The 24,301-nt window shown below is 41.4% G+C and overlaps 2 protein-coding genes across 2 annotated transcripts in view; both read right to left on the bottom strand.

Moving 5' to 3' along the window:
- Nucleotides 1–2,295: 2,295 nt before the first annotated feature.
- Nucleotides 2,296–12,422, bottom strand: LOC121648684 (derlin-2-like). Its single transcript, XM_041998951.1, has 7 exons — nucleotides 12,239–12,422; nucleotides 8,343–8,408; nucleotides 8,198–8,271; nucleotides 8,018–8,111; nucleotides 5,573–5,768; nucleotides 3,781–3,871; nucleotides 2,296–2,634 (listed from the first exon to the last, which is right to left on the bottom strand). The coding sequence occupies exons 1-7, from the start codon at nucleotides 12,326–12,328 to the stop codon at nucleotides 2,571–2,573; spliced, it is 675 nt and encodes a 224-aa protein (XP_041854885.1). The 5' UTR covers nucleotides 12,329–12,422; the 3' UTR covers nucleotides 2,296–2,570.
- Nucleotides 12,423–18,441: 6,019 nt separating this feature from the next.
- Nucleotides 18,442–24,301, bottom strand: part of mmp11a (matrix metallopeptidase 11a) — a 40,022-nt gene continuing 34,162 nt past the window's right edge. Inside the window, exons 5-8 of the mRNA XM_041998918.1 lie at nucleotides 23,553–23,797; nucleotides 22,604–22,808; nucleotides 21,207–21,467; nucleotides 18,442–20,070 (exon numbers count right to left, since the gene is read on the bottom strand). Coding sequence (XP_041854852.1) covers nucleotides 19,952–20,070; nucleotides 21,207–21,467; nucleotides 22,604–22,808; nucleotides 23,553–23,797 — 830 coding nt within the window. The 3' untranslated portion in view covers nucleotides 18,442–19,951. The remainder of the gene's footprint in view (nucleotides 20,071–21,206; nucleotides 21,468–22,603; nucleotides 22,809–23,552; nucleotides 23,798–24,301) is intronic.

Genomic DNA, 24,301 nt, shown 5'->3' with positions numbered 1-24,301 from the left:
GAGAAACTTCGATGAGAGGGTCTCCCTGTCTGAGTCGAGGTGCACACGTCATGTCAAACACAGCCTGCATCCTTGGTTCTTCTCTGGGCCTCCACTGGTTGGCTTTCCCATCTCTAGATCACAGATGGTCCATATCTGGTACGATGTTGCTGCTTGCTGGACATATTCTGTCAGGAAGACGTCACCTGCAGCACATTTAGAGACCGAATGCAGAAGTTTTACTAAACAATGCTGCGGTGGGTGCATCTGAAATAGTCTGAAAGTTGTGCATGAGGTGGAAAGGTGACGGTACACCAGCATGAGAAAGTTTTACCTCTAAGATCAGGCAGCAGGGTGTGTGTGTGTGTGTGTGTGTAGACGTTTGCAGTCTGTAGCTCAGTCTGGTAAAAAAAAAAGACCAGTAGAGGATGTTTTTATGCACAGCTTCCATGATATATGAATAAAGACAATGCTTCCCTTTTTCTAATGTTCGGGTGAGTTAAAAATTCAAGTTGTTAAAACATTAAATGAGTTTTCTCTGCAGTTAAACTCAGTTTTGGCTCATTTTTGACCCGAAGACGGCAGGAAGTTTTATTAAAAGCTTTTTAAGATTTGTGAATTTTCTGTTGACTGTTGACTTTAAACCTTGACTGGATGATTCAGACACACATCAGCAGCGCACGCGACGGGGGCCATGATGTTTTATTGTTTGCATGTTGTTGTGCGAAGCAGTTTCCATTTAGCTGCCAGTCTTTGACCCACAAAAGCAGCGGGTGAAAGTGCAGAGTGTGCAGAGGGAGTCAGTGGGTTTTCAGCCCGTCGGCAGATCTGACAGGCAGCAGGAAGCCGGTTCTGGTATGTTCTGCAACATACAAACTCCATGTTACTGAATTACAGCTAGAAAACGCAAACTGGGGCCAGAACCAGCCGGGAGGAAATCAGAGACTGAATCCACCATCTTGATGAAAAACTGTCCGGTTCACAGCATTTCTTCTTCTTTGGCTGCAGAACAGAACAAGCTGCCAGAGCAGATTTCACAACGAGGAATGATGTAAACAGTCTCTTTAAAGATGGTCTTCATCAGTAGTTCTCCAGCTTTCTGAAGGTCTTTCACAATTTCTCTTGGGCAATTCTCTGCTTTTCCCCTCATTTTCAGTCCAGTTCAGGCATTTCAGAGGAATGTGTTTTGTTTTTGTTTGACTTCATCAGGCAGACACATAACACACAACTTGGCAAAGAAAGGGGATTTAAGAGACTTTGAACATGGTTTTTGGTTTGAGTATTTACAGGGATTTTCACACAACCATCTCCAGGGTTTCCAGAGATGGTCTGAAGAAGAGAAAATATCCAGAGCAGCAGTTGTCTGGACCAGAATGTCTTGTTGATGTCAGAGGTCAGAGGAGAATGGACAGACTGGTTGGAGATGATAGAAAGACAACAGGAAGTCCAATCAGCACTGGTTCCTACCAAGATCTGCAGAACATCATCTCTGAACACACAACACGTCCAGCCTGGAAGCAGATGGTCTACAGCAGCAGAAGACACACCGGGTTCCTCCTGCCAGCTAAGAACAGGAAACTGAGGCTACAATTCACACACACTCACCAACACTGGACAACAGAAGATGAAGAAACATTGCTGGTCTGATAAGTCTCCATTTCAGCTCCACATTCAGATGCTCAGCTCAGAATCTGCTGGAAACATCATGAAAACATGGATCCATCCTGCCTTGGATCAACGCTTCAGGCTGCTGCTGGTGTCATGGTGGGGGGAGATTTTCTTGGCCCACTTTGGGCCCCTTAGTACCAACGTGGCCTGGTTTAACCAGCACAGCCTACCTGAGTATTGTTGCTGACCATGTCCATCCCTTTATGACCACAGTGGAGCATCTTCTGATGCTACTTCCAGCAGGATAATGCACCATGTCACAAAGCTCAGATCATCTCCACCTGCTTTCTAGAACATGACGATGAGTTCACTGGACTCCAACGGCCTCCACAGCCACCAGATCTCAGTCCAGTAGAGCAGCTTTGGGATGTGGTGGAACGGAAGATTCTCACCATGGATGCAGCCGACAAACCTGCAGCAACTGTGTGATGCTGTCATGTCAATATGGAGAAAACCTCTGAGGAAGGTTTCCACCACCTGCTTCCACCTATCACACCAGGATTAAAAAGGTCTGACCCGGTACTAGAAGGTGGAGCTGGTGAGTGTGAAGAAGCTAACTGGGTTTTCCTCTAGATTCCTAGACGAATTAAATAAATGACAGAAATCTTGTCTTAGAAGTTTCAGACTGTGTTGAAGAATAAAGCTCCTCAGACCAAATATTCACTTTAAACCTTTTTATATATATAAAAAGTCACTTTTTAAAACATAAAGAAATGATTGTACGTGGATCTGAAATCAGTGAAATCAGTGAAATCAGTGAAAGTGAAAAACACTCCACCACGGCCTCCAATCCAAGTGTTTTTCAGAGCAAACTAAAAGTTTTCTCGCCTGAGGAATACGTTTTATAAAATCTCTTCCAAACTGTGTAACAAACAGTTTGATCGTCTTCCGTTGACGTCCGGCTTTCTGCAGGTCTGTGGTTGTTAGTCCGGCTGCTCCTCCAGGGGACGGTAGTCCGGGTCCTCACGCCGGTCAAACATGGCCCGTCTGGAAGGAGAGAACTTTTACAAATAAACAGGCTCAGAAACTAAATGAAAACTGCTCACGAGGTCAGCTTTTTCTTCTTCATTAAAATGAAATAAATAAGAAAACTCATCCATCAGATTTCATTTTTTCCTTTCTGCTGAGAATTTTTAATTTCTATAAACAAGGTGAAAACAGCTGATGTCGTATTTTAATAATAATAAAAAAAAAGTAAAAGTAAACCAGAGCCAGATGTTTTAATGCAAACATGCATGATGAGGAAAAAAGTTTATATAAATGTAAATGAGATCTTTTATTTATAGGCACCCTACGTTTAGTTTTTAGAAGTTAGGACTAAAACACAAATGGTCATGGTAAAATGTACATTTCTAAATAAAAATTTTATTAAATAACATTTAATTAAACTATATAATTTACGTTAATGTCAATAAATGAATTTAAATGAATTACATATTTTAAATGGATGTAAACTAATGTGTTTTGGGTCAAAATGACCCGTTTTAAAGTAAAAAGTTAAACGTATTTTGGGTACGAAACTTCTTTTTGGCTAATATAAACAATGTTTATTGGGTTTTTTGGCATTTCTGGGAAGATTAAAACTAAAACAGGCCAAGGGAGCATGTTTGCTTTTTAATGGAGGCTTTAAGCATGTTTTTTTTGTTTTTTTTTAGTGTTAAAGAGACTGAGACTTTAATATTTTGGTGATTGTCTTTTATTTTGGTAGGCCAGTCAGGACTGAACTGGGTTTTAAACTGGTCCTTGCTGCCTGGAAAGCTGCTCAGCAGCAGTTAGAAGACGTTTTACTTGCTGCTGCATTGCTGCTTGTTTTGTTTTTAAAGAAGAGTTAACGAACTTTTTCTTGCTGTAGGACTGAACACATGCACAGCTGTTTATGGTCACCAGTGGTTTTAACTGGTTCCTACTGGTTTTATTTTTAAATGGAAGTCCAGAGACCTGGTTTTGTGTTCTGCTCTTGTAACTAAATCTTGAACATTTTAACTTGTTTGGAATAAACCTTTGTCCTGCTTTCATGTCCCGTCTTCCTGCTCTAACCAGGAGGTTAAACTGTGAAATATTCAGCTGGATATTTTGGGAAACTGGGCAGCAGGTATCCAGTTAACCTCCACTTAGGTGAATTCTGGTTCTCACAGCAACTCCGGTGTCATCAGCAGCTTCCTCCCTCCTGGCTGGTTTGGGAACACGTCTTCCAGGAAGTAGTACAGGTGACCCACGCTGATACCTGAGGAGGGAGGACGTCGGTGAGTTACACCACACGACCGTCAACCCGCAGCTGCAGCGTTTTTCATACGTTTGAACAAAAACCTTTTATTAACATCATGATTTATAAACTGTTTTGAAAACATACAAGCTGATAGAGGACTGAGCAGGTTGGAGGCAGCAGCGAGGACAGAACATAGATGGATGTTTGCTGCACCAGCAGGGGGCAGAAATGCTCACCTGACTGGTCTGAACCCTAACCTGGGATGTTACGTGTGTTTCCCATCGTTGTTCCCTAGAACAAATAAAACTAACTGGTATCTGTTTACTCTGGCCTGAGCTGACACACCTGAGCTGACACACCTGAGCTGATACACCTGGGCTGACACACCTGAGCTGATACACCTGGGCTGACACACCTAGGCTGACACACCTGGGCTGACACACCTGGGCTGACACACCTGAGCTGATACACCTGGGCTGACACACCTGAGCTGATACACCTGGGCTGACACACCTAGGCTGACACACCTGGGCTGACACACCTGGGCTGACACACCTGAGCTGACACACCTGGGCTGACACACCTAGGCTGACACACCTGGGCTGACACACCTGGGCTGGCACACCTGAGCTGATACACCTGGGCTGACACACCTGGGCTGACACACCTGAGCTGATACACCTGAGCTGACACACCTGGGCTGACACACCTGGGCTGACACACCTGGGCTGACACACCTGAGCTGATACACCTGAGCTGACACACCTGGGCTGACACACCTAGGCTGACACACCTGGGCTGACACACCTGAGCTGATACACCTGAGCTGACACACCTGGGCTGACACACCTAGGCTGACACACCTGGGCTGACACACCTGGGCTGACACACCTGAGCTGATACACCTGGGCTGACACACCTGGGCTGACACACCTGAGCTGATACACCTGAGCTGACACACCTGGGCTGACACACCTGAGCTGATACACCTGGGCTGATACACCTGAGCTGACACACCTGGGCTGACACACCTGAGCTGACACACCTGGGCTGACACACCTGGGCTGACACACCTGAGCTGACACACCTGAGCTGACACACCTGGGCTGACACACCTGAGCTGACACACCTGGGCTGACACACCTGGGCTGACACACCTGAGCTGACACACCTGGGCTGACACACCTGAGCTGACACACCTGGGCTGACACACCTGGGCTGACACACCTGAGCTGATACACCTGAGCTGATACACCTGAGCGACTTAATTTCTATTTAGTTTTTTACTGTTTTTACTGTGAAAGCGCTTTCTAAGTAAAGTGATGATGATGATGATGCTCAGAGGTGTGTGGGCTTTCTACAGGACTGTGAAATAATTTGAGAGAGTGGATTTAGATCCAGGATTTAACTTTCGTGAAGGTCCTGTGACGTGCTGGTGTGTTGGGTGGAACTGGCTTCTGTGATTGGTTAACTGGCACCACTCATCCAGGTGAGGAGCACCTGAGCCGCTGGGATATAAACGCTCTCTCTGCTCTCTTCCACCAGGGCTTATTTGGTTGACCTTTGGACCCTTAAATTTTCATGTCTTGAACATTTGGCATCCGATTTGAAGAATATGGATGGACTTTTCTCACGTCCACATCTGTGTTGACCATCCTGATAAATCCATGCAGAACGGAGAAAGAGCCATTTGTTAAAGTAACGTCAGCTGTTTCTTACCCAGGAGGTCGACCACGATGGAGTTTCCAAGCAGCAGCGAAAATCCCATCAGCACCCAGGGCAGGAACGGGGCCTGGAAGTTCAGCAGGCCGAAGAAGTTCATGCGAAGGAGGGGGTGTCTTCTACTCCACACGTACACCAGCATGATGATGAAGGCCTGGCCCAGGAAGAAGATGTTGGCAAAGAGGCCGAACAGCTGCAGGCTTTCAGGTTAAATACAAGTCTGCGTTTGAGGCCATTTATTCCAGATAAATGACGAGTTCATAGATTATTTCTGACATTTGGAAGCAGAAAAGTTGATAACAAGAATCCAGCTGGTTTTAACCCAAAGGGCAGAAACTAAAGAGCCTCTTATTGCTAAAAATGCAAAGTGAAGCATCTTTCATGCATTAAAACTTCTGGGTAATCCTCCGACACGTCGTGTTCAGCCCGTTGGAGGTGGATTAGACGTTTTAAAACCCGTTGTAGCTGATAAGCTGAACCAATGTTGTTTCAGTGGTTTCAGGCTTGTTTTGCAACGCTTGATGAAACCAATGTTGTTTTTGTTTTCAGTGTTTGTAGAATGTGTGTCTAAAGCCAGACTAAAAGGATCCCGGTGGGATCTGTTCCACATTTCATGAACTCAGTCTGAACTGACCCTCAGGAGACAAAGTTCAGCTCTAAAGGCTGAACAAGTGAAATGAACACAGCACATCTTTGTCATCTGGACGACTCACCACTGGGATGCATAACCATGAATTCACTGAACAGAAGACGTAGCTCAAGACCTTTGGACAGTCCTAATGGTTGTTTGGACTAATTTACTTTGTTTTAGACCTTTTTTATGAGTCCAGCACCAATTTTTAAAAACAGCATTCAGTGATTTCCAGATCTCATCATCTCATCAAGGCTGGATGCTGGTGATCTTCTGCATTAAAAGCAGACATGATTCTCTACTGGAAACCACTGCGTGGACTCAGGAAGACTTCCAGAAACCACTGTCTGTGAACACAGTTCACCCTGAAACCCACAAATGCAGGTTAAAGCTCCGTCATGCAGAGAAGAAGCCAGATGTGAACAGGATCCAGAACCAGTCTTCTCTGGACCAAAGCTCATTTAAGCTCAAAAATGTACATGGCAGAGCACTTCTGTCATGGCTCACGCTCCCTCACTTCCTGCTGACTTTATTTGGACTTTGAAGCAGCTGGAAGTCTTCGGACTGATTATCCCCGCACGTATAAGAGCTCCAAGCAGACGTTCAGTCTTCGCTGGATTATACTACAATCTGTGGTAACCAGTCGCGATCAAAGTCTTGTCTCTGTCTCTTAGCCTGACATTAACCATTGTGTGTTCTCTCCTCACAAGAACCTGACCTGGACTTCACCCGTGCCTCTGAGGAATCCTGTCTGCCCGCTCCTGCCCGCCATCCAGCGTTCTCATCTCCGTCCACCAATCGGTCTCAATAAAACCTCTGTTAACTCTTCCTAGTGCTCCCTTGTCCTTGGATCCTCACACCCTCCGTGACAACTTCACTCCACTCATAAATGAGAAAACACGGGGCTCATCTGTACATTGCAGGGGGTTAAACTTTTAGACTTGTCCCTTAGCATTAGCATTAGCTGTGTCAGCAGTAAAGCGTGACTTTATATCATTCCACACCTAAAACATGACTTTAGGTGTGGAAGAGGAGCTGGCTTATTCAAACCGCCTCCTGTGATGATAAAATCCCAGCAGCAAATTAAAATCTGCTCTGAACAAAGGGCCCAAATGCAAAAAAATGGAAAAGTTATACATATTTTAACTTGAAAGAGTGCAATTTCCGGGTGATGACGCCTGTAAGAGCAGTGACGCAGGAAGACGGGAAGCCGTCTGCTCTGTGATTAGACAGTTTGATTCGTCACCAACCAATCAGAGAAAGGGGTAAAGACGGGGCCAAAAATCCATATCTGCCACTTCAGTCTTGCGTGAGTGTTCTGCTTTGCATCCGTGAACAGAACTTTTATTTTTACAAATACAAATCTTTTTTTTTTTTACAGCCATGTTTTCTACACATTCACAAACTGGAATTTCTCAGGCTGTTTTTTTTTATTTTTATTTTTATTTTTTGTTGCTTGATTTATAAATACAAACTGAAATTATTTTAAGCGGCAACCTCCGCTGGTAAAATGTGAAGTCTATGTGGAAGTGCAAAACATTGCAGTTCCCCCCTCATCCACTAGGGGCTGGCTGGCTCCAAAACATGTGAACAAGTACACTCATATCAGAGCTCTTTGGTTACGGGAACACAAGATTAAAAAGCAAATATTCCCACCCTTGCACAGCTGGAAACTTTAGCTTTGAATTTTACAAACATCTGGTTTCCAGTTGCTAAAACGTTTTAGCATTTCAATTCATTCTGAGATTGTGAAATAGGGATGAAGTTTAAAAAGAGTAAATAATCCTGAGGTTCAGCGCCTGAAAGGATACAGTTATAGCGATTCCTCCGAACAGGAACATAAAAACGAAATCTGCCGTCCGCCCCCGGAAACAGCCTTCCTCCAGCATCCGGCAGTAGCGATAGCTCATGTCGGTTAAGGACTCTGCTGCAGGCTTGATTTACAATGATCAGAAATAAATGGAAATTCTGCGTTTTACAGTAAAAGATACAGAAAGATGATATTGAACACAAAACTGAATCCAAGGGAACCGAAGAAGAGGAAGCTGGTTATCAGACGCCATATCTGGAAAATAAAGAGCTGTAAAAATATGGATGCACATTGTGACTGTTTTTATGTCTGTGAAATGGTTTTACCTGGTATCTCCTGATAATGAGGTCTGGGTTAAAATAGAGCTGAAATGGGCTGATAACCTCCAGTTGCTAAAAAACAAACAAAAAACAAACAGAAAAAAACAACAGCTTTATTATGTATTAATGGGTTAAAGACTTTATTGTTTTTGTACATTTCATAAAGTATTTGCAAATGTGAGACACAACTCTTACTTTAACTACTGTGTTCTATTTAATCCTTTAAAGCTGTATGTATCATATCTGATACAGTTTCAAGATGTTTTATATCACTTTATGGTAAAAACTTCACTGAAAACCCTGTTGAACACAATCTCAGACGTGTCTTCTGCCCCCTGGTGGACACCATTTGCACTACAATAATTTTGACATATCACATAAACATTTTTAAACATTTTGTTAACGGACCAAATAAAGATTAAGATTAAAAATAGAGCCAAGCTTTAACGGGTTAAACCGACCGTTTAACTGCTTACAGATGTCAAATTACAGCTGCAGTGCTGTTCTATTACATTTGAACCTTTTAACTGCCTCATCTTCTGTTTGGTTGAGCAAATATTTTGGTGACTATATAATAAATCTGATTAAAAATGAGTGGAAGTACATTTTTCTGACTTAGTTTTAGTATGAAATGCCAAAAGAGTTTGTTAAACAATTTACAGTTTGAAATTTTTATCATTTAACTCTAATTACTATATTATCCACTATTATCTCAGTCATTTGTTAAACACTGATTCTTCTTATTATTGCATTTAGTTCAGCAACATTTTACTGAGTGACTGAAATAAGTTTAAACTCCAACAGATTGCTCCCTAAGTTGTCCACCAACAGCTTCTGGGCCAGCTTGGTCCTGCGATGGTGGTGTAAGTATTAGACCAGGGCTACTCAATTCGGTTCTACGAGGGCCGCAATCCAGCAGGTTTTCCATGTATCCCTGTACCAACACACCTGAGTCAAATTAATGAGACATTGTGTAGAACCTGATTGGCTGTTAGAGCCACCTAATTTGACTCAGGTGTGTTGGTACAGGGATACATGGAAAACCTGCTGGATTGCGGCCCTCGTAGGACAGAATTGAGTAGCCCTGTATTAGACAATGGTTGGTGGGGAAACTTTCTCCATCTCAGCCAGGACTAAGGTTTTAGTCATTGTAATGACTGTCTGCACCACTGAAATCACTGGGCACAACCCCCCTCCACTAGAATAACAACTAACTGGGACCAGGAGGAGAGAACACATTACTCTGGTCTTGGCATTAGCTTCCTATTAGTTTTTAGGACTGATAAGATTCTCTTACTGGTCTTAAAGGCTCTTAATAGATTCCATCCTGAATATGAAAACTGCTTTTACATTATGAGCTTTGAGAGCCTCCAGGTCTTCAGGCTTTTTAACTATTGCCAGAGTAGGAACCAAAATTCATGGTCCATGCTTATGGAATAGACATCCTGAACACCTGGGGGCAGCAGAGAGTCTTAGTGTCTTTAAATCAGAACTGAAAACACACTTTAAGGGGCTTTTAGATGCTGCTTATGCTGGGGAAACAATCCAGAGAGTTTAACAGAGGACAGCACAAACCTGAACTGCTATAATGTTAGACAATCCAGAACAGACTGCACACGGCCAATCACCAGTGTCATAAGACCTGCCACGACATGAACACTGGAAAATGGATATGTGGAGAACATCATGTTCAGGAAGAGTCCCGGTTCTGCCTACAGCAGTTGGATCGTAGGGTTGAAGTGTGGAGGAGCTGCTGGTAGCTGCACCAGTAGGGCAACAGCTTCTGGTGGAAGCAGTGTGATGGTATGCCGACACCACATCAGCTGGTTGAAGAATGGGATGCCATCCCACAGCAGTATGAGGAGGAGGTACCAGACTGGTGACCAGTATGAGGAGGAGGTACCAGACTGGTCACCAGTATGAGGAGGAGGTACCAGACTGGTCACCAGTATGAGGAGGAAGTACCAGACTGGTGACCAGTATGAGGAGGAGGTACCAGACTGGTCACCAGTATGAGGAGGAGGTACCAGACTGGTCACCAGTATGAGGAGGAAGTACCAGACTGGTGACCAGTATAAGGAGGAGGTACCAGACTGGTGACCAGTATGAGGAGGAGGTACCAGACTGGTCACCAGTATGAGGAGGAGGTACCAGACTGGTCACCAGTATAAGGAGGAGGTACCAGACTGGTCAACAGTATGAGGAGGAGGTACCAGACTGGTCAACAGTATGAGGAGGAGGTACCAGACTGGTGACCAGTATGAGGAGGAGGTACCAGACTGGTCACCAGTATAAGGAGGAGGTACCAGACTGGTCAACAGTATGAGGAGGAGGTACCAGACTGGTCAACAGTATGAGGAGGAGGTACCAGACTGGTGACCAGTATAAGGAGGAGGTACCAGATTGGTGACCAGTATGAGGAGGAGGTACCAGACTGGTGACCAGTATGAGGAGGAGGTACCAGACTGGTGACCAGTATAAGGAGGAGGTACCAGATTGGTGACCAGTATAAGGAGGAGGTACCAGACTGGTGACCAGTATAAGGAGGAGGTACCAGATTGGTGACCAGTATGAGGAGGAGGTACCAGACTGGTCACCAGTATGAGGAGGAGGTACCAGGACATTGTGTCTATGTTTGGTTCCTCCACATGATACTGAGGCCCCTGTTTGTTAAGTTATGTTAAATTTAATATGCTCTTTTTATCCCAGCGTGAAATGGTAATCAAATGATTAAATAGCCAGTATGTCTTCTTTCTTCAGTCGTTCAATAAACACAGAACACCAATTAACAGCTGTTCAGCAGAAAAGATTTTACCCACAAACTCAACTCTGATGTTTATACCACATGTATTTTCCTTACAAATGTGGCATCACATAAAAGGGAATAAACAGGTTAAAAGTGTGAGATGAGCCAGATCTCTCTCTCTCTCTCTCTCTCTCTACACTCACACTCACGTGTAATAATAAACTTTATTTGCAGACACAGGTCCATAAAACACACATACAGGATAAAATAATAAGAAAAGAGGAAACCAAACATGATTAGTGCACATTAAAACATACAGGCTGTGAACCCAATGCTGTCTCAATGTAGAAGTAAATGGGAAGAGCTAGGGCTGCTATAATATGGTTTTCTGACTCATCCAGTCGACACATGAAACTAAACATGAGCTGCCTCAAGACGGCCTCAATAGTTGGCACCCTGGTGGCCACAAACAAGTGACTGGCACTATGCCACCTAGGTACACCAAGCAGCTACCTCTTTGCATCATTATAGGCGGCCTTGAGCTTCTCGTACTCTTTTCCTGTAGTTTGACCACAGCTGACTAGTTTGGTGGGATATAGGTTCTGAACAGGGAGCACTTCACAGAATCAGAGCATATATATATATATATATATATATATATGTGTGTGTGTGTGTGTGTGTGTGTGTGTGTGTGTGCGTGTAAAGAGAGAGAGCACGCTGGAGAGAAATCTGGCTCATCTCACACTATTAATTTCTTGTGATGAATATTTCTCTCACTGCTCGTCGTTTTCATCTTTACATTCGACCACTTTCAGACCTTAACACTGTACAAAACAACTGAACTCAGTAAAAACATTTACGTCTGTTGCTTAAACTGATGCTTGGATGCAAACACCTGCTGCTCTTTTCCAGCTGTTTAGAAAAGATTCAAACTCACTTCCTTTTGTTGCTTTTAACTAATGTAAAAATTCACCTAAATATTAATCTTTAACTCCTTTGAGTGCTCTAAGAAAATATTCAGACACAATGAAGAACCTCTTCTACAACTTCAGATCTTAAAATCAGACCAAGATGACAAGAATGCAAAGACAGCAGTTATAATTAATCTATACACTTTTTTAGAAGTATTTCTTTTATGGTGATTGTGACTACTTACCACGGCAGCGGTGGTTAGAATGCAGGCAGTCGTGTACGCTCGGGTCACCACAGGGATCTGAAAATACTCCTGAGTGAAGCTGTAAGCCATCCTGCTGCTGCTGTTTCACTGTCAGCCATCATTTACTGCCTGAATGAACACGATAGGCCCCGCCCAGCTCCCCACCACCGTCCAATCAGAGTCATGCATCAGTTAACACCATCTGCCCCGGATACTGTAAAATTTTAACACTTTATGATCAGGATAAACTTAGGATGTTTAAATGTAAGTTTTTGAAAGTTTCCTTTTGTTTATTTTCAGAATTGTTATTTAAAAGAAGCAAAAAATAATTTTAGAAAGTTTTGATACAAGAAAAACTTTCGTATGGGACATTAATGATGTTGTTTGTTTGCTTCTTTTCCAAATTGTAGTTTTGTAGCAGTAAATTTAAAATATAGTTAATTTGATATGTTTTCTGTTCAGTCTTTTAAAAATATATAAAAAACTTATTCGTAATGATGATGATAAATGATAAAAAATAATGTATATAGCTGTAAAATAACTTTTCCTTTAAATATTCCCAGCTGACTTAGACTAAAAATTAATTTTAGTATTCATAACTGTTAAACAATTCAAGACATTGCATTTAAAGTATGTGTAAATATAAAAAAGCATTAATAAATGTGGTGCTTGTTTTAGTTCTTGTAATTTCTACAAGGCAATAGTTTGATAAAAAGGTTAAACATTTATTGAATTATGAGAAAATACACATTTATTATACATTTGAACAGGTTACATGCTGCATACGATTAAAAACAAAAGAATTGAACATATGTTGCTGTTTGTGTATAAATACATTGAAAAAAATGTAGAAGTTTAACATCTGAAATGAGTAAATGATTCAAACACAGCAGACTGTAAAGAAACACCAAAGTATGAACAATGGAAACTGTAATGACTTCTGAGTGTCCTGCACCGATAAGTCATTACACAGGAAGGCTCATAATAGATTATCATGAATACCTCAGTCTGCGATGAGCCTTCAAATTTCAAGTGCTGCGACCAGGAATGCAAAGCTGCAACAGCGGTTCTCAACCCGAGGGTCTGACCCCTGAAGAGGTCGTAATATGAGGTTTCAAGAATTCACTTTATTGTACTAATCATATAGTTTACTCCAATTAATTAAACTATACTATGTACCAGATGGAAGTCTTGAATATTTATTATTCTTTTTATGTTATGTGGGCTACATCTTAGCAGTCAGTAAACTGCAGCAGACAGCACTCTGTTTGACGAAAATGGAAAATTTTAGCTAAGCTAATGGCTAACCAAAATGGAGCCACATGAGAAAAAGAAACCCTCAAACCTCTAAGGTTTTATAGCAGATTAATTAAACGTTATATGGAAACCTTTTAACATTTTTAACGTTTTACGCTGCATTATTTAGCCGTGACCAACAATTCTGTTTATCTAATACAAAAACAAATCAGGAAAAAAAAAAAAGAAAAAAAAAGAAGAATAAAAGCAGAAATGCGTACCATATTGTAAATCTTAAAATAACACTTAACAGTAAGCTAACAAACAAAATTATTCCAAAGTCAACTAGCCTGCAATGCGTAAGTGATGCAGAGTTTGCTAGAACTGCTATAAAATCTTTGCATTTGACTTGTTTTAATAATAAACTTTGGATTCAGTGTCTTTGTTAACTCCACACGGAAAATGGAAATGAATTATATAAGCCTAACCAGTCTGAAAGGTGGGTCTTTTACTATTCAAAAAGAATGTAAACCTTCCAAAACCATTTCCACCCTTTCTCACAAGTCATCTTCCTCTGCCTCAGCAGCCAGAGTTAACATGTTTATCTGATGTTTGTTAGCTAACATTAGCTGTAGCAACCTAAGTTTGCTACAGTTAACGTTAGCTAAGTGTGCTACAGCTATTGTTAGCTAAGTTTGCTACAGCTAATGTTAGCTAAGTTTGCTACAGCTAATGTTAGCTAAGTTTGCTACAGCTAATGTTAGCTAAGTTTGCTACAGCTAATGTTAGCTAAGTTTGCTACAGCTAATGTTAGCTAACCTAAGAGCTAATGTTAACTTTAGCAACCCTGTTTCAATCAATATCTAAAATTTAGAAGACTGAGAGAATATAATTTTTTAGGCTTTATTTACTCTGAGCTAACCATGACTTTAATGCAGGAAACTTGCAGTCAGTTACAGATTATCTTCTCCATCATGGTATTTATTTTACTCCAGCTCTTCATGTTTATCTCTGTCTTATCCCCTGTGTTCATGTTATATAAGCAAATTACCCCAAAATCTGCACTAATTCACCATTTCTCAGTCTAGCAATTTGTTTGCAGTAAAATTCATATCATGGCTATAAATGTAGTGTTATGTTACACAGAAATCTATCTTATACATCAAAGGAAATATTTAGTTTTTTTAACTGGATGGAAGCTGTAAACAACTGTGCTGCTGCTAATTGCAGGGAAATGATTATGCGGGGAAGTATGAGCAGCTTTTTTACACAATAAATTCCTCTGAACAACAAATCAAAAGCCAATCAACCTGTGCTGAGTTTTTATGTCTGTTGCAGCTAATAGGAACTAACCTGACTGCAGCATGTCACCTTCCTGCCGCATCAAAGCATTTGCTTTTAACACTTCATCACAAAATGTTTAAAGCAGGGGGATTATTCAGACTTTAGACTTTATTGTCGTTACACAGACATGTGCAACGAAATTAACATGTTATAGACATAAATGTTGCCACACAAACTGGTGTAATTCCACCTCCATTCCAGTAAAACCTGAATAAATTACTAGGAATTTTGGAACTGTAGATTGTGAGTAATGTGATTCCTTTTTCTTTAATTTTTAAAATAAAGCTGTCAAATAATATGTAAATTGTAAGTGAAATGTTATTAATATTAGTACAAAATAGTAAAAGGAGGCAAAAAAGAACAACATTTTGAAGTTAAACCTTATTTCTTTACTGCTATCCATCTCCCAAGGTCCTGTATGTGATAAGTGACGAAAACATTTTGTCTGGAAACTTTTTGAAAGAAAAATTTGTTGCTGATGTGTGCAGGTTGAGAACCGCTGGTCTTCACCGCAGCTGCTGTCCCTGAATATCTCATTGATCAATTGAGAACAGAGCACCGCGTGATTGATAAGCAATGACTTCATCCAAGATGACACTAAGAATGAGGAAAGATCTCCTGCAGCGCGTGGAGTCACCTCTAGATGGCGCCCTGAAGCTTGTCCTGTGACTGACTATCAGCATCTTCACATCAGAGAAGTGACATCAGAACGTGACACAGCAGAGGTATCACCTTTTCTTCTGCTTTCAACACTAGTAATATATAAATTATTTAAATTCGAGTGGATTACATAAGGTTTAAAATAATAAAAAACATGGAATAAACCTGCCCTCCCTGTGAAATATAAACTATAGTGAAAAAACAGCCTGAAATGACCAATTATGACATGTTTTATTCAGTAACACACCTGAGTTAGCCTAAAAATATTTCAGAGAACAATACTCCAAGAGGAATTTTCTGCTGTTTTTTGAGCTCTCAAATGTTTTTTTTCTTTGTTTAAACATCAAAGATCCACACAGATACATAAACGTTTTGCGTACGGGTGGTCCAGGCTGAAAGTGATGCAGCAGGCCCAGGAGCCTGACGATACAAAGATCAGTCTGCTTGAAGGACTGTGTGTCATACAGCACCGTGCAAAAAAACAAAAACCTGAAATCACCCCTTATTTATTTACTTATTACAAGGAAAATGTGAACACCAATTTATTAACACATGTAATTACAGATGGAAATACATTATATAAAGTAAAAAAAAATAATTATATTTAGTTCTTGTTTAATTAACTTGAAAGTAAATATTTGGCCAGGGCAGCTTCATTCCTCAACACAGTTTGAACCCTCAGAGACAATCTTTCTTTAATTAGTATACAGGAATAGTTCACCAGGCCTCTTGAAGGACTTTTCTTCTATGGAAAATTAAATCTTTCCCAGATCAACAGATCCTTGAGAATGATACCAATATTTAGTCATTAGTTTCCAGTATCTCCCTGTGGTGCCCTATAATTAATGTTTTTTTTATTAATAAATCTCCTTGAACATGTGATTAAGTGCTAATATCTAAACTAGTTCCTACTAATCCTCAACATAGTCTTCAGGAATAGTTCTCCTGACTTTTTGAAGGACTTTCCAAAGCTCTTCTTTGTTTCTGCCTTTTGTTCCGTTCATTGTCCAGATGATCCCACATTGATTCACTGGTTCTGGGGAGGATCCATCCCTCCATTAGACCTGTTTTGACTGATGTTTAGTCCAGTTCTAACACACCTCAGCCTTTTATCCCTGTTTCTCTTCTTTAAGAATGGCTTCTAGACAACCATTTTTCTATGGAGACCATTTCTGACGAGGCTTCAGCCAACAGTAGATGGATCAACTTGCTGTTTTTATGCATCTTTGTGTGCCACGAGTAACAAAGCCTAAAGATCCAATTTTAAATTAGTTAATTCCTGGTTCGTTCCTTAAATTAGGAGCCATTTTTATGCTTGAATGATTCATAGATCAGTGTTCAGGTCCGTTTATGCTCCCTTTACTACCTAAATAAACTTCATATTTTCATGCATCCCTTACGTTGGCATGGTTGTTAGCTAATACATCCACCAGAGGGCAGTGCAGAGTTCAGAGTTTCAAACAATAACAAACATCGTGACTGTGAACCAGATCATAACGTACATTCTCAGAAGGAGACGTAAAAGAGGCAGCACAGTTAACGGCAGTGGCCCAGAAATGCGTTACAGCTTCTTTGTTCCCTTCACAGGTCGCACAACAGCTATATTGCTCAACACTGCCCCCCAAGGTTTCTGGTGGTACTACTCCGTTTGCTCCGTCAGGGATTGCATCAGAGGGCAGCGAATTTGGCCCAAATTACACACATAACGTATACAAAAGATGGATGAAATGGAGAGCATAAATGGACCTTTAAATGACCAGAAGGAAAAAAAACAAAAAAACCATCAATTCCTCTGGATATGTATAGGTTCAAGGACTGGACTGAAAATGAGTGGAAAAAGCCAAAAATGCTCAAAGAAAACTGTGAAAGGCCTTCAGTCCTCTTCAAAAACATTAAGAGAATTTTGTCTCCTTGAAACAGAATATAAATAAATGAGGGGTGGCTCAGGACGTATTCACAGCACTGTATACCCAGAGTATCATCATCCACAGGAGTGGCGGACTCATAAACCGGCACATTTACATCACATGGACCCTGCTCGTCAAGGTCTAACACCTGTGTTGATTAGTTGCTACCTTTGGTTGTGTTTTGGCTCATTCATAGCAAGAATGACTGGAAAAAAAACAACAACAAAAAGCTATACAAGCTGTTTCTGTTACGCGTTTCCATCAGAAAACCGAATGTCAGCGTATCCAGTTTGGATCTCTGATTTTATCCTTACATCTTTTTTTCTCCATATTTTCAATATGTGCACAACAAAAAAACAAACAAAAACAAAACAAACAGTGAACACATGAGAAACTTAAGCTAAATATAAATATAAATGCCATAATATAGCAAACATCTTATGCTTGGCTGAGGTGGAAAAGTTGGTTTATCAGTAAAAAGTAAATTAGATAAAGTGCAGTAAAAGCAACGTGAGTAAATAAATCATCACATGAAGCAGACTGACGAGACTGTAACCTCCCTCACACGGCAGGTACACGCTGCTCACTCTTCTTCTGCAGCTGTTTAACTGGACTGGAGAACTGGTGTAAACATCACAACCATCAACACCTGATCTTAACCTTTCTGTAGAGGATGGAGTTGTGGGTCAAACTTGACTGTTGACAACAATGAAACTGAAGACTGGCTGAGTCTCCATTCCCCCAAAAGTTAGGATGCTCTATAAAATATGCTTTAATTTACACAGTTAGATAACATATCAGAAATGACACATTTTATTATGTTATGGAAAATATGAACTTATTTTGAATCTGATGGCAGCAACATGTCTGTAAAACGCTGCAACAAAAGGCTGGAAAAGTAACTGGTTCAAACCAGAAACACCTGGAGGAGAATTTGACAACTAATCAGGTTAACTGGCAGCAGGTCAATAACATTTGTATAAAAGGAGCATTTCAGAGAGGCAGAGTCTCTCAGATGGAAAGATGGACAGAGCTTCAACAATCTGAGACAAACTGGCTCTAAGAATTGTAAAAAAAAAAAGTACAGAAAAATGTTTTTCAATGTTAAATTATGCAAACTTTAAAGATGTCTACAGTGTATAATATCAAAATATTCAGAGAATCAGGAAGAATCTCTGTGCGCGAGGGACAAGGCTGAATGTCAAACTGATAGTGATGATTTAGAGGCCCTCAGGCAAGCCAGCATTCAGACCAGACATGATTCTCTACTGGAAACCACTGCATGGGTTCAGGAAGACTTCCAGAAACCACTGTCTGTGAACACAGCTCAGCTGCAATCCTGGACCTTTGTTCCTGGATTTTTACTTCCATGATGCTCCAGATGCTTTCTGTTAATGATGAGTCTGGACTGCAGGCAGGCCAGTTCAGCAGCCGGACTCTTCTCCTGTAAAGCCATGCTGCTGTGATCCATTAGATGGTTTAGTATTATCTTGCTGATATCTGCAAGGCCTCCCTTGTTCCACAGTTTTAGATCCAGTTTGTCTCAGATTGGTGAAGCTCTGTCCAGCTTTCCCTCTGAGAGACTCTGCCTCTCTGAAATGCTCCTTTTATACCCAGTCATGTTACTGACCTGCTGCCAGTTAACCTGATTAGTTGTCCACTGCTCCACCAGGTGTTCCTGGTTCTTACCAGGTACTTTTCCAGCCTTTTGTTCCAACCTTTACAGACATGTTGCTGCATCAGATTCATATCAGCTCATATTTTCCATCAAATAGTGAAATGTCTCAGTTTCATCATCTGATGCTGTTTGTGCTCTACTGGGAGTTAAATATTGGTTTATGAGATCTGTAAATCATTGTATTGTTTTTATTTACATCTTACCCAGACATTTAGCTGTTTTGGAATTGAGGCTATGTTTTGGTGCTCGATTATCAAGTGAAAAATCTTTTTTTCGCCCTCTGCTGCAGGTCAAACAGGCAGGAAATGAACTGCAGTCTGATCAAACAGTAAACCATTGTGTGATTTCTGGGGTAGAAACTAAACTCTTTGCCACCAACAACAGTTATTTTACTAACCCACCGCCTGCTGCTGCAAGTTTGATGTCACTCTTCAAACACTGGAGGCTCAACGCAAACGTCACTGATAAAAACCCGAACCCGCTGAAACAGCAAACACTGGCCACAGGAAATCAGACAGTTTACAGCAACTCTGTCCGTGAACCAAAATCTCGCTGTCCAGCTCAGAGAAAGAAGGTTGGAGCGGTGCAGTTCACATCAATTTCACACACAAGTAATACAGGGCCCAGATCTCAGCCTCATGGTGACAAAAAATGTGCAAAATAAATTTGAGTGTAGCTGCACAGGAGGTGCCGAGTCTGAGGGAACGTTACGTGGTTTTCCTGAGAAGGCCGAGATTGATCTGAGTATCAATAAATGAAGTGAAGTATAAAAAGATTTAAAGGAGATCATCTCATCCTCTTGAATCCGCAACACAAATGTCTTTGTTCCACAAAATCTTCTTAATTAAAAAAAGAAAGAAACATCAGCCAGTGTGATTCTCATCTGACTCACATGTTTCTACAGCCGAAAAAATCCACGCCGATGGAGCGAGGGTAACCTTCCAACGAGTTCATGTGCACAGGATCGAACTTCCAGTACTGCCGTCCTCGCACAAAGTGAGCGTAGCCTGGAAAAAACATAAATGAATCCGTTTATTTTCTAGCAGCAAGCACTTTGATCAGATGTGAGACCACGAAGTGAGAACCTGATGTTGGTCAGGAGCCTGGAAAGCTTTAAGAATGAAAGCTAGCTGCAAGCACATTTAAAACCAGGAAAAATGCAGTAAAATCCCACAGGTTTGACATAACCTGACAAACAGGTAGAAAAACCAAACAAATAGAACCACCACTGGCCTTAAATAAAATAGTTTTTTAAAGCATTTTTTCCTCTTTTGCTTGTATTCAGATGATGTCACATCCTCCTCATTAGTTATGCGAAGCATGAAGTGGTGGTCAGAGTGTGTGTGATGACCATGTTCATGATCGCTGGAATTCAAATCATGAAACTGATCCAGGTTACTTCAGAGTTCAACCGTGAAGTCATAAAAAAGGGAGAGCGAGCCAAGGATTTTACGAAAAGATGTAGAGAAAAGTTTCCTTTGATCCTATTATTTGGATCAAAAGGAGTTTTTTTAGTATTCCCTTCATTAAAGTGACTCAGCTTCAGTTGGTTATGGTCCTTCTCTGTTAGCTGACCATATGTTGGGGCTAATTAAAGGTCATGAGGTCATAAAAGCTGCAGCTGCTTTTTGGTTTCACTCGTCAAGAGTGTGGTTGCTTAGCAACAACGTGTGAGTTGAGCTGATTTTAACTTGAGCTAATGTTTTAGCTTCATTTACCAGGATGTCCCAGCTGTCTTTCTGCTGAAGATGAAATACATGTGAAACTAAAAAAAAAGAATATCACACAAAACTAATCACATGACTGAATAAAAGCAATGCTCCATCATACTGCTGAGATGGTTAATCTGTCCCAAACATACAGTATTTATAAAATACAAGGTCAGTATCTGTAAGATATGCTAATCCAAAATCTCCCCAGTAATAGAAATTGTACAAGTAGGATCATCTTGCTTATTTAAAGAGATTAAAAGTCAGTGATCTGTTTTGTGATCCATTAAATAAAGTTTTGCATCATTTACCCCATTACGATTTACTCACTATCGTTTAGTGTGTATGTAATGCTAGCTAACATACAACCAATGACGTCGCTCAAAACGTCCAAAACTTGAATAACTCGCTAAGGTTCTTTGTTTGGCCCGTACCGTAGATGTCCCTGAAGGCAGCGTCCACATCATCGGGGATGCCGCTCCAGTCCTGCATCCTGCGTGGGTAGTAGGACTCGACTCGGTTGTCCCGGGGGCTGAACCTCCAGTAGCTGCCAGACTTAAAGAAGTAGGTGTTGTAGTTGGAGTCGTGGCCCCAGCGCAGCGCCGCCTGGATCCCGGTAACGGACATCCCCAATCCCCTGATGGGCTCCGGCCCCCTGATCTTCATCTCGGCATCGAACACCCAGTAGTTCTCGCCTACAGAGACAATGCATCTTTTTCATGTTTCACTTTAAGTGCAGTTGATGGGTCTTTACACATGAGTCATAATGAATTCAGCATAAAAAGAAGTATTTTAATCTAATGTTATTTATTTATAAATAAGAAGCAAATAGAATAAAAATACTCTTCAGACATGAGAAGAAGAGCAGGTGCCTGAAACGTCACATTAAATCTTTTTGGCCCAGCACCCTGCATTACTCTGCTGGGATGTCATTGTTATCTTCACCTGGTTCTGGTTCCTGTTCACATTTGACTTCTTCTCTGCATGATGGAGCTTTAACCTGCATTTGTGGATTTCAGAGTGAACTATGTTCACAGACAGTGGTTTCTGGAAGTCTTCCTTCATGCATTAGTTTCAAGTAGAGAATCATGTCTGCTTTTAATGCAGAAGATCGCCAGCATCCAGCCTTGTCCCATGCACACAGAGATTCCCTCCTGATTCTGCGAATCTGTGGATTTTCTACACTGTAGATGGTGGATCTTTGAAGTCTGAGGAACATTTTTCTGAAATTGTTCCAGTTTTAGATCCAGTTTGTCTCAGATTGATGAACCTCTGTCCATCTTTCCATCTGAGAGACTCTGCCTCTCTGAAATGCTCCTTTTATACCAGTCATGTTACTGACCTGCTGCCAGGTAACCTGATTAGTTGTCCAATGCTCCTCCAGGTGTTTCTGATTCTTACCAGTTACTTTTCCAGCCCTTTGTTCCAACCTTTTACAGATGTTATGCTGCCATCAGATTTAAAATGAGCTCATATTTTCCATGAAATGGTCAAATTTCTTAGTTTCAACATCTGTTATGGCAGTGTTTCCCAATCCAGGTCCTCGGGACCCCCTGCCTTGGATTGGGAAACAATCTTAGACTATCTTAGACGTGTTCCTACTCCAACACACCTGACCCAAATCAATGAACTTCCTCAAGTTCTTTGCAGCCTGTTAACGAGCCATTCATTTAATTCAGGTGTTAAAGTAGGGTTACATCTAAAACATGCAGGGCAGGGGGTCCCGAGGACCTGGATTGGGAAACACCGTGTTATGGAATCGGTTTTATTTAAACGTCTTTATATCTGCTGTTTTTTCTCTATCACTCATGAAAAACTGAAAACTGCCCACCTTGAAAGAACCAAATATTTCCTGACTTGTCTTCAAAGGTGGCGTCGATGTTGTAGGGAATCCCTTTCCAGTGTCGGGACACCAGCGCTGGGTAACCGCTCTCCAGCTGCCCGTCCCTGATCCTCCAAACGTAGCCCGACTTAAAGAAGAACAGCTCCCCTCGGATCAAAGACACCGCATCAAAGTCCGTCTGGCAGGCGTCGGGCTGGAAATAATACACATGTTCATTTCCACATTTAGAAATACACGTAAATGTAAAGTTTCTAAAGGAAGGAATGAAGCGTTTGTGGACGGTAGTCTTGTAGCCGACTGCCTCTATTTTTTATTTTTATTTTTTTTGGTTATGTTCTTAACTGTAAATTGAATTCCACTTTTCATATCGTTATTTTAGAACCATTTTGTTGTAATCTTGACCATTTTATAACTATTACTTTTAACCTTGTTTATCTTAGAACAGTGAATTACCTTGAAATGTCGTTAGATTTTAAAGTGTGCTATATAAAGAAAATGTATGTATGTTTGTCTAGATAAAAGTAACTAATGCTTTTCTGGTACAGCTCTGATGAGTGAAATGTCAATATGAGGTACCTTTTCATAACATGAAATAACTAATTAACTACCTATTATAAAAATAAACACGTGGACATAAAATAGCAGGGTATCAACAGAAATGTAGAATTTATTTAAATTTCGGCTCACTTCCTGTCTGTTGGGGTTTATGACTGCAGTCAGCCACCAGGGGGCAAACGAGACAGCTTCCATTTTAGTGTATTTTAGGTCACCTTGTTTTTTGCAGTCTGTAGTGTCTGCCAAAGGTTCATTTATCCAAAAAGAAATCTATGTGCCACCCAGCAGCATTGAACACGCAGTATCGATCACACAAAACAGATTTGGGCTAAAATTCTGCTAAAACAGTCCAAAAATCTGCATGTGACCAGGATCTACTTACACTGATTTCGTTGGTTTCCATGTAAACTGGTGGTGTTGGTGGGGGTGGGGGTGGGGGTGGCGTTGATGGCACGACCTCCGGGGGACGTCCGTACAGGTACTGGATGCCTCGCTTGTCATCCTCACTCAGCCTGAGAGGGTAGGAGAAGGAGTAGTAGGCAGACATGATGGCTCCCTGGATCGGTGAGTGCTGCAGGCCCAGGACATGCCCGAACTCATGGGCGGCAACCTGGAGGAGGTCTGTGCCTGCAGGGTGAGGGGAGGAGGGTGCACACCTGGTTCAAACACTGTTTGGAAACTGTTGTAAGCATTTGTTTTGACCTGCTTTCAGCAGCAGATGGTGGGGATTTTGCTACCTGAGCCCACTAGTGCCAACACACCACCCATTGAGTCGTACACAGAACCTCTCCCTGCTGACTCATCTCTGCCCCCAGTTACCCCATCACATGACACTCATGGGTCAGACATGTCTGACTTTAGGTCGTTTTATACTAGGTGTTTATGATGACGCCTTTACAAACGATGCAAGGGGGCAATTAAAAGGAGACGATTAAAGATGTCATCTGAAGAAGGGGTGCCCAAACTGGGGGGCCGGGGAGTTATGATGGGGAGGGGCTCTACTCTTGTGTTGGAGTTGATGAGTCCCTCTGCCACTGACATGGTTTTAACTATAGTTAACGAAGTAGCAGCCAGTAATTTAAAGACAATTTAGAGGCACATTTCTTAGAACGTTTCCTTGTAAGCATCAAG

This window comes from Melanotaenia boesemani, chromosome 11 (assembly GCF_017639745.1).
Source record: "Melanotaenia boesemani isolate fMelBoe1 chromosome 11, fMelBoe1.pri, whole genome shotgun sequence".
Taxonomy (NCBI): domain Eukaryota; kingdom Metazoa; phylum Chordata; class Actinopteri; order Atheriniformes; family Melanotaeniidae; genus Melanotaenia; species Melanotaenia boesemani.
Note: the sequence above shows the minus strand (reverse complement) of the source record. Positions and strands in the feature narration are given on the sequence as shown.

Bases quoted from the DNA above. Each gene is read 5' to 3' on its own strand.
- LOC121648684 (XM_041998951.1), bottom strand. From the start codon at position 12,328: ATGGCTTACAGCTTCACTCAGGAGTATTTTCAGATCCCTGTGGTGACC. The intron at 8,409-12,238 runs GTAAGTAGTCAC...TTTGTTTTTTAG, and splicing joins TTCTAACCACCGCTGCCGTG to CAACTGGAGGTTATCAGCCC. The intron at 3,872-5,572 runs GTAAGAAACAGC...CTCCCTCCTCAG, and splicing joins CATCGTGGTCGACCTCCTGG to GTATCAGCGTGGGTCACCTG.